The sequence below is a fragment of the Myxine glutinosa genome, chromosome 4 (assembly GCF_964187855.1).
Source record: "Myxine glutinosa chromosome 4, kmMyxGlut1.1, whole genome shotgun sequence".
Taxonomy (NCBI): domain Eukaryota; kingdom Metazoa; phylum Chordata; class Myxini; order Myxiniformes; family Myxinidae; genus Myxine; species Myxine glutinosa.
The window spans coordinates 67,977,441-67,990,387 of record NC_136264.1 but is presented as its reverse complement, the minus strand read 5'-3'; the positions used below and the strand labels follow the sequence as shown (position 1 = coordinate 67,990,387).

The 12,947-nt window shown below is 43.8% G+C and overlaps 1 protein-coding gene across 13 annotated transcripts in view; it reads right to left on the bottom strand.

The window, feature by feature from the left end:
• Window positions 1-12,947, bottom strand: part of OGT (O-linked N-acetylglucosamine (GlcNAc) transferase) — a 97,412-nt gene that overhangs the window by 28,385 nt on the left and 56,080 nt on the right. For all 13 annotated transcript variants that reach the window (XM_078775853.1, XM_078775854.1, XM_078775858.1 and 10 more), the window contains exons 8-11: window positions 12,236-12,376; window positions 8,035-8,135; window positions 2,900-3,053; window positions 2,651-2,752 (exon numbers count right to left, since the gene is read on the bottom strand). In XM_078775853.1, coding sequence (XP_078631979.1) covers window positions 2,651-2,752; window positions 2,900-3,053; window positions 8,035-8,135; window positions 12,236-12,376 — 498 coding nt within the window. The remainder of the gene's footprint in view (window positions 1-2,650; window positions 2,753-2,899; window positions 3,054-8,034; window positions 8,136-12,235; window positions 12,377-12,947) is intronic.

Here is a 12,947-nt window from a genome sequence, read left to right as displayed (position 1 = left end):
TCCCTGGCATTCCCCGTGTGAGTCGTCTTTGTTTGTTCTGTCCTGGGTAATAAGTTAAGTCTGTAGATAAGCTAAATTTGCACTGTGTCACCTGCGTCTTGTACTTGTAAATAAACTGAATTGCTTTTTGTTGCTTGTGTGTAAATAGTAGAAATAAATTCAGTGGTAGTATTTCAAACCTTTTTTTGTCTCCGTTTTCCTCTTGCATTGCGTCGCTTTTGTCTTTTCCCTCATTGAGCAGCTAGGGTGCGATACAACCAACGTTCGGGTGGAATCGGGTGAGTTTTGTTAGGTCGCGGTTTTAAACCACCGCTCGGTCTATAACATCCTAACCGCGATCTATAACAATATATATATATATATATATTGTGAAGATCGTATGTTGAGGTTACCTCCACCACCAAAGGTGTTTGAACCGCTGTCTGTTTATGAACAGGTTATCTGAAAAAGGTTGTGGATGGATTCAGACTAAACTTGGTATGGTGAACAGATTGGGTGTGTGACATGCGATAATCAATTCAATTTTGATGAAGATTTGAATCCGAATCAGAATTTTTAAAGCGATTCTTCACCAGTGAGTGATTGGGCTAAAAGCGATATGTAGCACGATATCACAAAAAGTTATGGATGTATTCAGACAAAACTTGGTAGATCGGGTGGGTGTGACAACGCCAAGTCAATTCGATTTTGGTGAAGATCTTAATCTGGATCGAGATACGAGAATTGTTTCTGAAAGAATTTTCTAAAAATAATTATTTACTGAGTGATAGGGCCAAAAACGATATATAGCATCTCTTATCTCTTATCTCTTATCTTCCCCAATCCAAAACCTTGATCTTTTCTACCCCCGCTAATTTCACCCCAAATCCACTTTTTGAGGTAGCGACTTCTTTCCTGGAAGTCCTTGGTGTCCTTGCGTTTTATACCTATCCTGCCCCCCCCCCCCCCCCCCAGGCCCTCTCCCTCCCACACATCTCCCGATGTCCCTGCTCTCAAATGTTGTGTTTGTGTGCTTCCTCCCCTTCTCTCCCCATCTTGTCGACCGCTCCCCTTTTTATATACTTTGTTTGCTTGTTTGTTTGATTTGTTTGTTTGATTTGTTTGTTTAATAAATGTTAGCTCTTTCACGAGCCTCGACTCTGTATACAAAAAAAATAAAAAATAAAAAAATAATAAAAATAGCATGATATTTCAAAACGTTGTGGACGACTTGTAACAAACAAAACCTGGTGGGTGAGTTGGGTACGTGACAAGAACAAGCAGATTAGATTTTGGTTAAGGTCCTGATCCACAGCTGACCTATCAGTTGAACGCAAATAAACGGTTCAGCTTGACGGAGATATGCTCTCTACCGAGTGCCCTTCTAGTTACCCTCGCCAGAGGAAGAGGGTATTGCATTTGAGTCCGTTTATTTGTCTGTCCGTACAGAATAAATGATTTTCGCTGCAACCGTTGGTCCGATTGACAGGAAATTTTCACATTAGGTGTGCCTCCTCCTGTATAATTTTTAATGATAATTATGATGTCATAGGTCACGTGGTGCAGGTGCCATCTTGGAAAACCCAAAAAACTGCGCCTCTCGATCTCCGAAAGCGCTGCATGACAAAAATTGCGACGGCTCATTGAAAAGAACTCTCCATAGGGAATAAAATTTGTTAATGATGATGTCATAGGTACCTCCATTAGGACGTCATTATTCAACGGGTACAAAACTTCATCCGATCAAGATGAAATTTCTTGAGCGTCATCTCGGGTTAAATTTGTGGAGAAAAAAAAAATGATGACTGCATTGGTCACGTGGTTCGTCCGCCATATTTGTTTTAGCACAGCCTTAAAAAACCACTAAAACACATCCTGGCGAGGGTCTGCGATCTCCGATTGCTCTTTCTTGTTATTATTGTGTTTCACGTGTGCCTGTAATTAAAAAAGGATTGCTTTACACAGGTTTACGATAACACCTCCTGTCCAGGCCTCGAGTGAGTATGTTCTTATACCCTACCTACATTCTTCCCAGAAGTGATTTAGTAATATGTTTTGCGATTGTCATGCAGGAAATATTTAAATGCACATTTCATTGAATTTCCCCGGGCAATGCCGTTTACTTCAGTTTGGTTGTATGTATGTGTACCAAGTTTGTTTTAAATCTCTTCAGCTGCTCTAAAGAATCACATTTTTACCTGATGTGACTGCTGACCTTTGAAGCAGAAATATAATCAGTATATCTTTGCATCATAATATATACTTATGCCCGGTTTGGTCAAAATCCCCACACGGATTCACAAGTTAGCCCGGTAACAATTTTTACCGAACAGGACCCCTGACCTTTGACCTCTTGACTCCATAATCTAATGCGTTTATCTTTACATCACTATATATACTTGCACCAAGTTTGACTTGGATCCCTTCAGCTGTTCTTAAGTTATGGTGGTAATGAAAACCTATCACGGAAGGACGGATAGCCGCACAGACAACCCGACATGATGCCTCCGGCGACTTCAGCGGAGGAAGAGAGGAAAAAAAAAAAAACCCCATCAGTAAAAGATACATCAAACACCCAGAAAAACAATTTAGAAAAGTTTGCATAAAGCATAGGTAGAAATGGAAAATGCAAAGACATGCAAAACAAATGTACACCAAACAAAAAGCACACCTGCAAGCAGTGAGCCAAATTGCAGTAAGCATCTGGAAAATCCGGTTTCAACTTCAGCGCAGTTTTATAAGAGGTGATTGCTTCAGGAATATTGCCCGAATCCTGCAAATAACAGCCAAAGTTAGATAGGAACAAAGCACTAAAGCAAATATATTGATACTCATCGAAAAGCAACAAATGTTTGGAGAAAAAAAAAATTGCGCTCCAAAAGCTTCGACTTCAGAAATGTGCACAACCACAACATCCTACCTTGTGAATGGAGGCAAGATTACTATGTGCATCTGCAAAAGCTGGGTTGATTTGAATAGCACGAGTGTAGCACTGGAGAGCACCCTGTACATCTTGCATTTCCTTCAGCGTATTGCCCATGTTGGAATAGGCATCAGCAAACGTCGGACTGATCCTGTGCACCAATAAGTCATTACTTCCTTCCACTGAGAATATATTTAATCACCCCAAGCCCCCAGGAAAAAAAAAGTCTGCCAGGCGCATGTCATTCGGACAACGAAGACGGAAGACAAAAATGCAGGGTGATTGAAAAGTCTCTATTCACCTACAAATAAATATGAATTGATGGTTTTATTCCAAAAGGATTGACGAAGTCGCATTTGAAAATGACTCCCGAAAGCTATGGTGTTCTCAGTGGAATTTATTTGTGGGGAGCATTAAAAGGTAAAGTGCACAAATATAATCCCCACACTCTTCCTCTTGAGGAACTGAAATAAACCATCAATATCATCCACAAAACATGCACCTTGAATTCACCCGTGTTTTTGTCTGCAACTGAAATGCATGTCTGCACATTCGTAGACCATTTCCAACATTTACTGTAAGCAAAAAAAGCTAAATAAACTGTTTTGCAGGTGCACAAGAACTTTCCGATCACCCTCCCAATCCCCCAAATTATGAAGAGGCCAAAAAAAAAATTGCAGAACATTTCAGTTTAGCAGCGAGAGATTGCAAATCAAAATGCATATTTAACGATTGCACAGTCCGCAGTGGTTATCCATTTGAGCATTTATTAATTATTATTATTATTATTATTATTCTACTACTACTACTACTACTACTACGACTACCACCACCACCACCGGTGCGTACCCTGGTTTAGAATAGATACACCGTATCCCTGCCGTAAGAGGCGACTAAGAGGGTTGGCGTCAGGAAGGGCATCCGGCCATGAAAACATTGCCTCAAAAAGAGAACCATGACAATTACAACTACATATGGGCAGGGTACAGCCCGAAGTGGAGATCGGTTTCTGAGGTTTGGGACATGGAATGTAGGGACAATGACAGGGAGATCAGGAGAAGTGGTGGAAGTATTGATCAGAAGAAGAGTGGACATATGTTGTGTGCAAGAGACGAGATGGAAGGGAAGTGGTGTGAGAATGGTGATGGGCAGGCAGGGACAGAAATACAAGTTCGTGTGGCAAGGGTGCCTGGAGGGCGTGAATGGGGGTGGTGTTCTGTTTTCTGAGGAGTTTGTAGACAGTGTGGTGAGTGTGACCAGAGTGAGTGATAGGTTGATGATGGTGAAAATGATGATTGGAAAGCTCTTGGTGAACGTCATCTCGGGATATGCTCCGCAGGTTGGTCGGAGCGATGAAGTGCAGGACAAGTTCTGGTGTGCGATAGAGAAGCTGATGGAAAACGTGAAAGATGAGGAAGTTGTTGTGGTAGGAGGAGACCTAAATGGACATGTGGGAAGGCGTATGGACGGTTTTGAGGGAGTTCATGGGGGTTACGGATATGGTGTGAGAAATGGAGAAGGTGAAAGGATTTTGGAGTTTGCTGATGGAGCTGATTTGTTATACTCAGTTCCAGACAGATGATAATAAGCTTGTTACATACACGTCAGGTGGGGCGACGACAACCGTTGACTACCTGATGGTGCGTAGGTGAGATGGGGGGCACCTCCGGGACACAAAGGTGATCCCGGGGGAGGAGGCTGTTTCACAGCACCACTTGGTTGTCTGCGACATAAGGGTGAAAGGTGTGAGGAGAGCTCGGGGGGTGAAGTACCAACCGAGAATAAAGGTGTGGAGGTTGAAAGAGGTGACAGTAAGGGAGGCATTAAAAGAGAGGCTGAGTCGGGTCGAGAATGATGTGGTTGAGCTTGAAAGTGGTTGGATGTCAATGAAAGATAGTCTGTTGGGAGCCGTTGGTGAGGTATGTGGATGGACAAAAGGACCACCGAGGCACTCGGAAACATGGTGGTGCGATGATGAAGATGAGAAGAGGAAGAAGTTCAAGGAGTGGCAGAAGGTGAAGGGTACGGGAGCAGAAAAAGCGGAGCATGAAAGTTATAAGGCAGCAAGAGGGCTGCAAAGAAAGAGGCAGCAAAGGCGCAGGAGGCATGTAGGAAAATGTTCGGAGAACGCTTTGATTCGGAAGAGGGTTAGAGAGCGGGATTCAGGATTGCAAAGCAGATAGCGAAAGAGAGGTGTGATGTGATGGGGGTGAGTTGCTTGAAGGATGAAGTGGGACAAATCGTTGTGGACCAAGATCGAATTAAAGGAAGATGGAAAAGATACATGGAAATGCTGTTGAATACAGAGAATGAATGGGATGGCAACATAGAGTAACCCAGTTTTAGGACCGGCAGAGAAGATAACTGAGAAGGAAGTTGAGGAAGCGATAAAAGCAATGAAGAGTAGAAAAGCAGGAGGGCCGACAGGAGTTGTGGGAGATATGTTGAAGGCAGCAGGAAGTTGGGGTGTGAAGAGAATGACAGAGATCTGTAATCTGGTGGTGAAAGAAGGCCGCATTCCAGTGGATTGGGAACTGAGTACCCTCGTCCCTCTATACAAGGGGAAAGGTGACCCTCTGGAGTGTGGCTCGTACCGAGTGATAAAGTCATTGGAGCATGGAATGAAGGTATTGGAAAGGGTGTTGGAGAGGAGGATAAGGAAGAAAGTGAAGATCGACGAAATGCAGTTTGGATTTATGCCAGGAAGAGGAACGACAGACGCGCTCTTTATTGTGAGGCAGTTGCAGGAGAAGTACATGGAGAGAAGGAAGAAGTTGTTTCTTGGGTTTGTTGATCTGGAGAAAGCATTCGATAGGGTTCCAAGCAAAGTATTGACATGGGCATTGAGGAAATTAGGAGTGGAGGAATGGTTGATCAGAGTAGTGATGGCAAATAACAAAAGAGCGCGCACAGCTGTAAGGACGAAGGACGGGAACAGTGGTGAGTTTGCGGTGAAGGTGGGAGTGCATCAGGGGTCGGTACTAAGTCCACTACTATTTGTAGCTGTGATGGAGGTGCTGGCTCAGAACGTAAAGGAGGGTTTACCGTGGGAGTTGTTGTATGCAGATGATCTGGTGTTGATTGCGGAAAGTATGGATGGACTGAAGGAAAAGATGAACAAGTGGAAGGAATGTATGGAGACAAAAGGTCTGAAGGTGAATATCGGAAAGACTAAGGTGATGGCAAGTGGTAAAGCATGCGGTGAGGTGGAAAGAACGGGGAAGTGGCCCTGTGCTGTGTGCAGGAAGGGTGTCAGAGTGAACTCCATTCAATGTTCAATGTGCGCTGAGTGGGTTCATCAAAAATGTAGTGGTCTGAGAGGGTCATTAACCAGTGTGGCAGCTACATTCAAATGTAAGGTGTCCACAGAGGGAGCTGCGGATGGAGGAAATGTTGAGTTGGATCTTGGAGACGGCGTGAAGCTGGAAGGTGTGAAAACATTTTGCGACCTCGGAGACATGCTGAATGGAGAAGGTGGATCAGACTCGGCAACCGTTGCTAGAGTGAGATGTGCATGGAAGAAGTTTCGGGAACTGAGTGGCATGCTGACGAGGAGGGGAGTGTCGTTGAAGCTGAAGGGAAAGGTGTATGCTGCATGTGTGAGAAGTGTTATGATTTATGGGAGCGAGACATGGGTAATGAACGTAGAGCAGCAACGAAGGCTGGAAAGGGTGGAAATGCGAATGGTTCGGTGGATGTGCGGAGTATCGTTGAGAGAGAGGAAGACAAATGATGAATTGCGAAAGATGATGGGAATAGAGCCTGTGATGGATGCTGTGAAGAGGAACAGGTTGAGATGGTTTGGTCATGTGTTGAGGAAGGATGAAAGTGACTGGTTGAGAAGAGTGATGGAAATGAATGTAGAAGGAAGTAGAGGACGGGGAAGACCGAGAAAGACTTGGCTAAAGGTGGTGGAAGAAGAAATGCGGGCAAGGGGGTTAACAAGGGGAGATGCAGAAAATAGGGCAAAATGCAGAAGATTGTCATGGGGACCGCAAGGCTAACCCCCGCTCAAGCAGGGAAAATGGCCTTAAAATGCATGTTGTTGTGTTGTACACTATAACTACTACCTCTCAACTCGATAAGAAATAAATTGCTCCAATGCACAATATTCAATTCCATCTTCATTCGTGAGCACAAACCATCTTCAAAATTAGACCAGTTTTGTTTTTTTACAGTTTATTAATATTTGAGAATTTGCCATCGCCAATGAGCTTCCGTAACACCTGCACCTTTATAGAAGCCTGTTAGTCTGGTTTCAAACTGTTAGTACTCAGCAGAGCCTCCTTAAAGTCACTATTGCACAGTACTATACAAAGGAGACCAGCGATAAGCAATACTCATACCGTTGGACCTATCAGCTGCTTTTGACAGGAGGCAATCTTAAATCCTGTTTTGGTATATCTCGACCCACTTTCATTTAGATCTTGTGTTATGGGTCACCCACCTGTCTCGTGTGTTCACAAACACTGCTAGTTATTCATCAAGCACAATTCATCCATCAATCAGTCGTAAAAGCCTTGTTACCTTCGCAAAAGCGGAAGGTTATGTTTTGATCGCTGTGTATTTATTTGTATGTCTGTGTGTGTGTGTGTGTGTATGTTATTCGCATAACTCAAAAAGTATTCAACCGAATTGCATGAAATTTGGTGGGATGATTGGTTATTATACGGGACACATTTGATTAGATTTTGGGAGCAATCGGGTCAAAGGTCAAGGTCAAGGTCAAGGTCACGAAAAGGTCAAAATCGTATGCGTATGCGAAGGTATGCGCTCTACCGAGTGCCCGTTCTAGTTTGTATATTTATTAGTGATCCAAGGCTCCTGGAGGAGCTTGTGCAGCGTGGCCCAAAAGTCACTTTACCCCTGCTAAATTCCTACATTGCAAATTGATTTTGTGCCAATAACTGGCATATCCTTAACCTCCATCAGGGGGTTAGTAAACCACGTGCAAAGGTAAACATCTCAAGTCATCCATCCACTCATCATCGAAAGGATGGGGATTTATTTTGAGCCCTTGGGCAGATGGGTACCTGGGTATCCTGAACGCATATGTAAGGCTTTGTGGTGATATGGAATAAAAACAATCCTGCACAATTGGGGCAACAAATCTCCACATGACCGTACAATACCTGATTGCTTCTTTGTAGTGCATCAGTGCTTCTTGCAACTTGCCCTGCTGTTGCAGGACGCTTGCTAGGTTTGAATGTGCTGCAGCAAACTCCGGGAAAACCTATGGAAAGTCCTCTTTACACAAAAACCGATATTTATCACACCAATTCGACACAAAATGCAATTTAACTCAGTGTTCTGAAAATACACAAAACGTAATCACATTTGACAAAGGCTGCAATGCAAAGGCAAGAAATAAAATACTTTCGAGCAAATTATTTGTTTCCTATGAAAGATGAGGTACACACCAGAGAATATGGAATTCCACCTGAGAAATAAATGTTACTTTCTTAGCCTATGATTGGAGGTAAGATGGCTGGCGTTGCCTTGTGAACAGCAGAAATTAAGATAGAGCAATTAAAATTTCAGACAAATCAATTTTGTGATTAGGACAAGTAAAATGTATGCCTCCCTTGCCCAAGGGACAACGAATTATTTAAAAAATTATATTTACTTCCAAAATTGACTTTCATGTCAATGCTCAGGTCCTTCAAGACTGTGCTGTCAAGGTAGGTTAACTCAGTAATGGAATAGAGCTAATGACCGAGGGGTGAAGTGTTCACGGAAAAGAAGCCACATGAATAACTATCTCTCATTATGATCAGACACATTACCTCCATTTGTAACCCAATTCATCATTACTTCTGCCACCGAAGGTGGACAGGGGTTATGTCTTCACCCCAGTTTGTCTGTCTGTCTCTGTTTATCTGTTTGTGAGAAAGACATCTCAAAAAGTTATGGACGTATTCGGACGAAACTTGTTGGATAGGTTAGGTGTGTGACAAGAATCGATTTGATTTTGATTCAGCTCCACATCCAGATCCAACCTACCAGTGGCAACCAAAACGTAAACTCTTCAGCTTGATGGAGGCATGTGCTCTACCAAGCACCGCTCTTGTTCCTTCATGGAATTCCCATGTAAACATTGTCTTTTGGGCTGCCAAAGCTTTTTAGTAATCTCCGGTATTATTGTCCCATCTACCGCACCAAATTCTTCAAGTCAAGATCACATTCAGGATTTGTTCTGCTCCAGTGCTTCCTTGCACAAAGCAAGTGCCATGTTAATCAATTATGCAGCTTTCCACTTTAAAACTGCATTGGCTTCGTGAAAGGCTTTCGGACAATTTATACAATCACTGGAGAACAATCCTGGTCAAGATCCTGCCTCCACAATGGACTTCGATTCTTCAGTATTTGATCGATTCCTCAAGTGGACTTTGACAACCTCCCCCCCACCCCCCCCCCCCCCAACTCCTTCCTCTTACTAATGAGGTTGCCAAATTAGTCTGAATTAATGCCTCTTGTTGCATCCCAGCAAGAGCAAAATGGATTTTTTTTTTTTTTTTTTTGTATACTGAATCGAGGCTCGTGAAAGAGCTAACATTTATTTCACAAACAAATCAACCAGACAAACAAAATATACAAAAAGAGGGAGTGGAAGACAAGATGGGGAGAGAAGGGGAAGCACACAACCACAACATTTGAGAGCAGGGAGAAGTGTGGGAGGGAGAGGGCTTGGGGGCAGGAGGCGTGGGAAGGGGGGAGAGGTATAAAACACAAAGGGACCGAAAATAGCGGGGGTAGAAAAGATCAAGGTTTTGGATGGGGGAGGATAAGAGATGGTGGTGAACAGATGTTTTAAAGACCTGGAGGGTGGAGTGGGATTGAAGAGAGTGAAGGAGTTTGTTCCAGAGGCGAGAGAAAAGAGGCATGAAGGAGTGAAGGTGAGCAGAAAGTCTTGATTTTGGCAGTTTAACCATAAGAGGGTTGCAGGCAGATCTTGTGCGACCTGTAGGAATATTTGGGGGACAGAGCCCAGAGAGAGCTGGGGGGGCAAGGCCAGAGAGGAGTCGGTAGAAGACGGAAAGACCACCAACCTGCCTGCGGTGAGTGAGTGAAAGGCCCTTGGAGTTAGCTTCATCGCAGGAGATTCCAATGATTCTGAACGCTTTGGTTTCAACAGCGTGAAGATGAGCTAGGTGTGAGGCAGGAGCACCAGACCAGAGGGGAGAGCAGTATTCCATAGAGCTGCGGATGAAAGCCTTGTATGTGGTGAGGAGCTCAGGTGTGCCAAGGAAGGACTTCGCACGACGGAGGATGCCCAGTCGGCGACTGGCTTTGGAGGCCAGATTTGAAATGTGGTTTTCCCAGGAAAGATCATGGCAAATAGTGAGACCCAAATGCTTGAGTGACAGAACTTCTTGGAGAGGATTATTCAGAAAGTGGATGGGAGGGTTTTCCAGTCGGTCTTTTCGGAGAGGCATCGTAAGAGTGTGAGATTTATCAGGATTGAAAGACATGTTCCATTTGTTTGCCCAGTCTGTGATTTTGTCCAGGTCTGCAGAGAGTGAGGAGGCTGCAGACTGCCAATCTGAGGGATGAGGAATGGAGTGACAGAGAGTAGAGTCGTCAGCAAAGAGATAGAGAGGATTTTCAAGAGAGTCAGAGAGATCATTGATGAAGACCAGAAAAAGCACAGGGCCCAGAACACTACCTTGGGGAACTCCAGCCTGAACAGGAAGAGGAGATGAGAGAAACCCATTCAGGGCCACACGTTGACTACGACCAGAGAGGAAGTCCGCCAGCCATGCGTGGAGATTTCCATGGATACCAAAGGAGGAGAGATTGGTGAGCAGAGCAGGGTGCCAGACCGTATCGAAGGCACGTGAAATGTCAAGGGAGACAGCTCTAATTTCCTGTTTGGTGTTGAGGACCTCCATCCATTGTTGAGAAAGCAGAAGCAGCATGTCCAGAGTAGAGTGACCTGGGCTGAAACCAAATTGATGATCAGAGATCAAGCCATTGGAGAAGAGGAAAGATTTCATATCTGAAGCAATGATGGATTCCATGACTTTGCTGATAATTGGGAGAAGGCTGATTGGTCTGTAGTTGCTAGGATCTGTTTTTGCACCTTTTTGTGCAAAGCGGTTATGTTGGCTGATTTCCAAGCAGATGGCAGATGACCTTGAGCAAAAGAGAGGGTGAAGAGAACAGAAAGAGGGAGTGAAAGAGCGGAAGAACATGATTTTAGGACCCGTGGGCTGATGCCGTCAGGACCAGTTGCAGAATCAGAGTCGAGGGTTGACAGAAACTTTTCCACCTTGTCAGGAGGAAAGGACACAGAGTCCAGGAGCAGCTGGGTACGACTGGGTATGGTGGGTACAGAGAGGGATGGGTTTGGGACACAAGATTTAGAGGCAAATACAGAGTTGAGGCATTCAGCTTTTTCACGTGCAATAGTTTGTTCTGAAATGACGAGCCGCCATATTTATAGATTTCTAATCTAATCCCATCAGGTCCAAGAGCATCACCATATTAGTCGTCCTTGTTGCTTCCTCAGTCTCGTCAACAGTTGATGGGATCAACACAAGCTAATATAACCCAGACCTGTAGTTGTGTCCAATTACACATCACAGGAAGCAGTCTCTACAAGACTACATATAGCTTGACAGCAGTTTGGCAATGCCAATTTCACATTATATCCAACACAGTGCAAGCTGGGCAGAACATAACCCCATAGCGGGTTGGAATCTTGACTCTTGCATATACAGTTCAGGTTTAAAGCATTCTATGTAAGTTGTGGTTCATGGCACGATATTACGATGCTGCCAGCGAATAAATGAATTCAATAAACATAAATGATCGGCATCTTCCTCTTTTTTAATTGGGGGGGGGGTTAATTCCCCCAAAATCTTCAATTTCACCTTCCATTCGTTACTGTTTGAGGAAGAACAAAAGAACCACCTTTAGAGGCCATTTTCCCCCACAGAGGCCCTTTTTGAAGCAATGTTTTACGGCCGGATACCCTTCCTGCCGCCAACCCTGTTAGTCGCCTCTTGTGACACACAGGGAATTACCAGTGAACTGGTACTCAATTTGCCGACCCCGGAAGGATGACAGGCGGAGTCAACCCCCCGGCATTAATTCAGCGATCGGCCGGGATTCGAACCCAGGATCCTAGGATCCCAAGCCGGCACCCTAACCGCTAAGCCAACACCAGGTTTGAGGCCTGTGCCGAAATCGTTTCCCTGTGATTTTGTATTCTATTACCATTCCTATGAAATGCACACAGCAATTGTTTAAATTTCAAAAACAACATGGCAAGCAACATCTTCCCTACATAATGTACAAACTATCCTCCTTCCAAATATTGTCACTGACCTCCAGAGCCTTGCAGTAGAGACGAACAGCTTCCTCAATGTTGCCTTGTTCACGTTTAATGTTGGCCAAATTGTTCAACGAATCAGCATGGTTCGGGCAGAGGTTGAGCGCAGTGTTGTAGCACTCCTCGGCTTCGGCAATCTAACCAAAAATCAATCACAAAAAGGCATTTTTAGGTCGGGTTCATCATTCACCAATAAAGGCACATCAATTTAATAATTAAACAGCTTCTGTACCAAAAGATCCATAAGCTTCACATGTGAATTCTGCGACTGCTTGCAAAATCACCAAATGCAATCAAACATATAAAATGTAAAAAAAAAAATGTAACAATATATATGTATATATATATTTATTTATTTTTAAAGCAAAAATGTGCTGGTGAATTTTAAAGAAGATCAAAATGAAGTGTAAAGCAGAAAGCTAATGTGCCATGTTATGTAGTCTTTGGATAAAAAAAAAGAAATTTCCTGCGATGAAGACACCTCCCTTTTATAGACTTTCTGCTGAAGTTTTCATTCAAACGTCTAATCGGTATATGCATGGTGGCTTGCGTTTAATACACGAGCTGCGTAAGTGGCTCATTCATCGGTCAAAAGTCCGCAACTTGGTGCTCATTCCATTCGGAACCCCTCGATGGACTCCACAAAACTATAACTAACTGCTCAATTAATATTTTTCACACGGTGATCGTGATATCAAGTTGAATCTC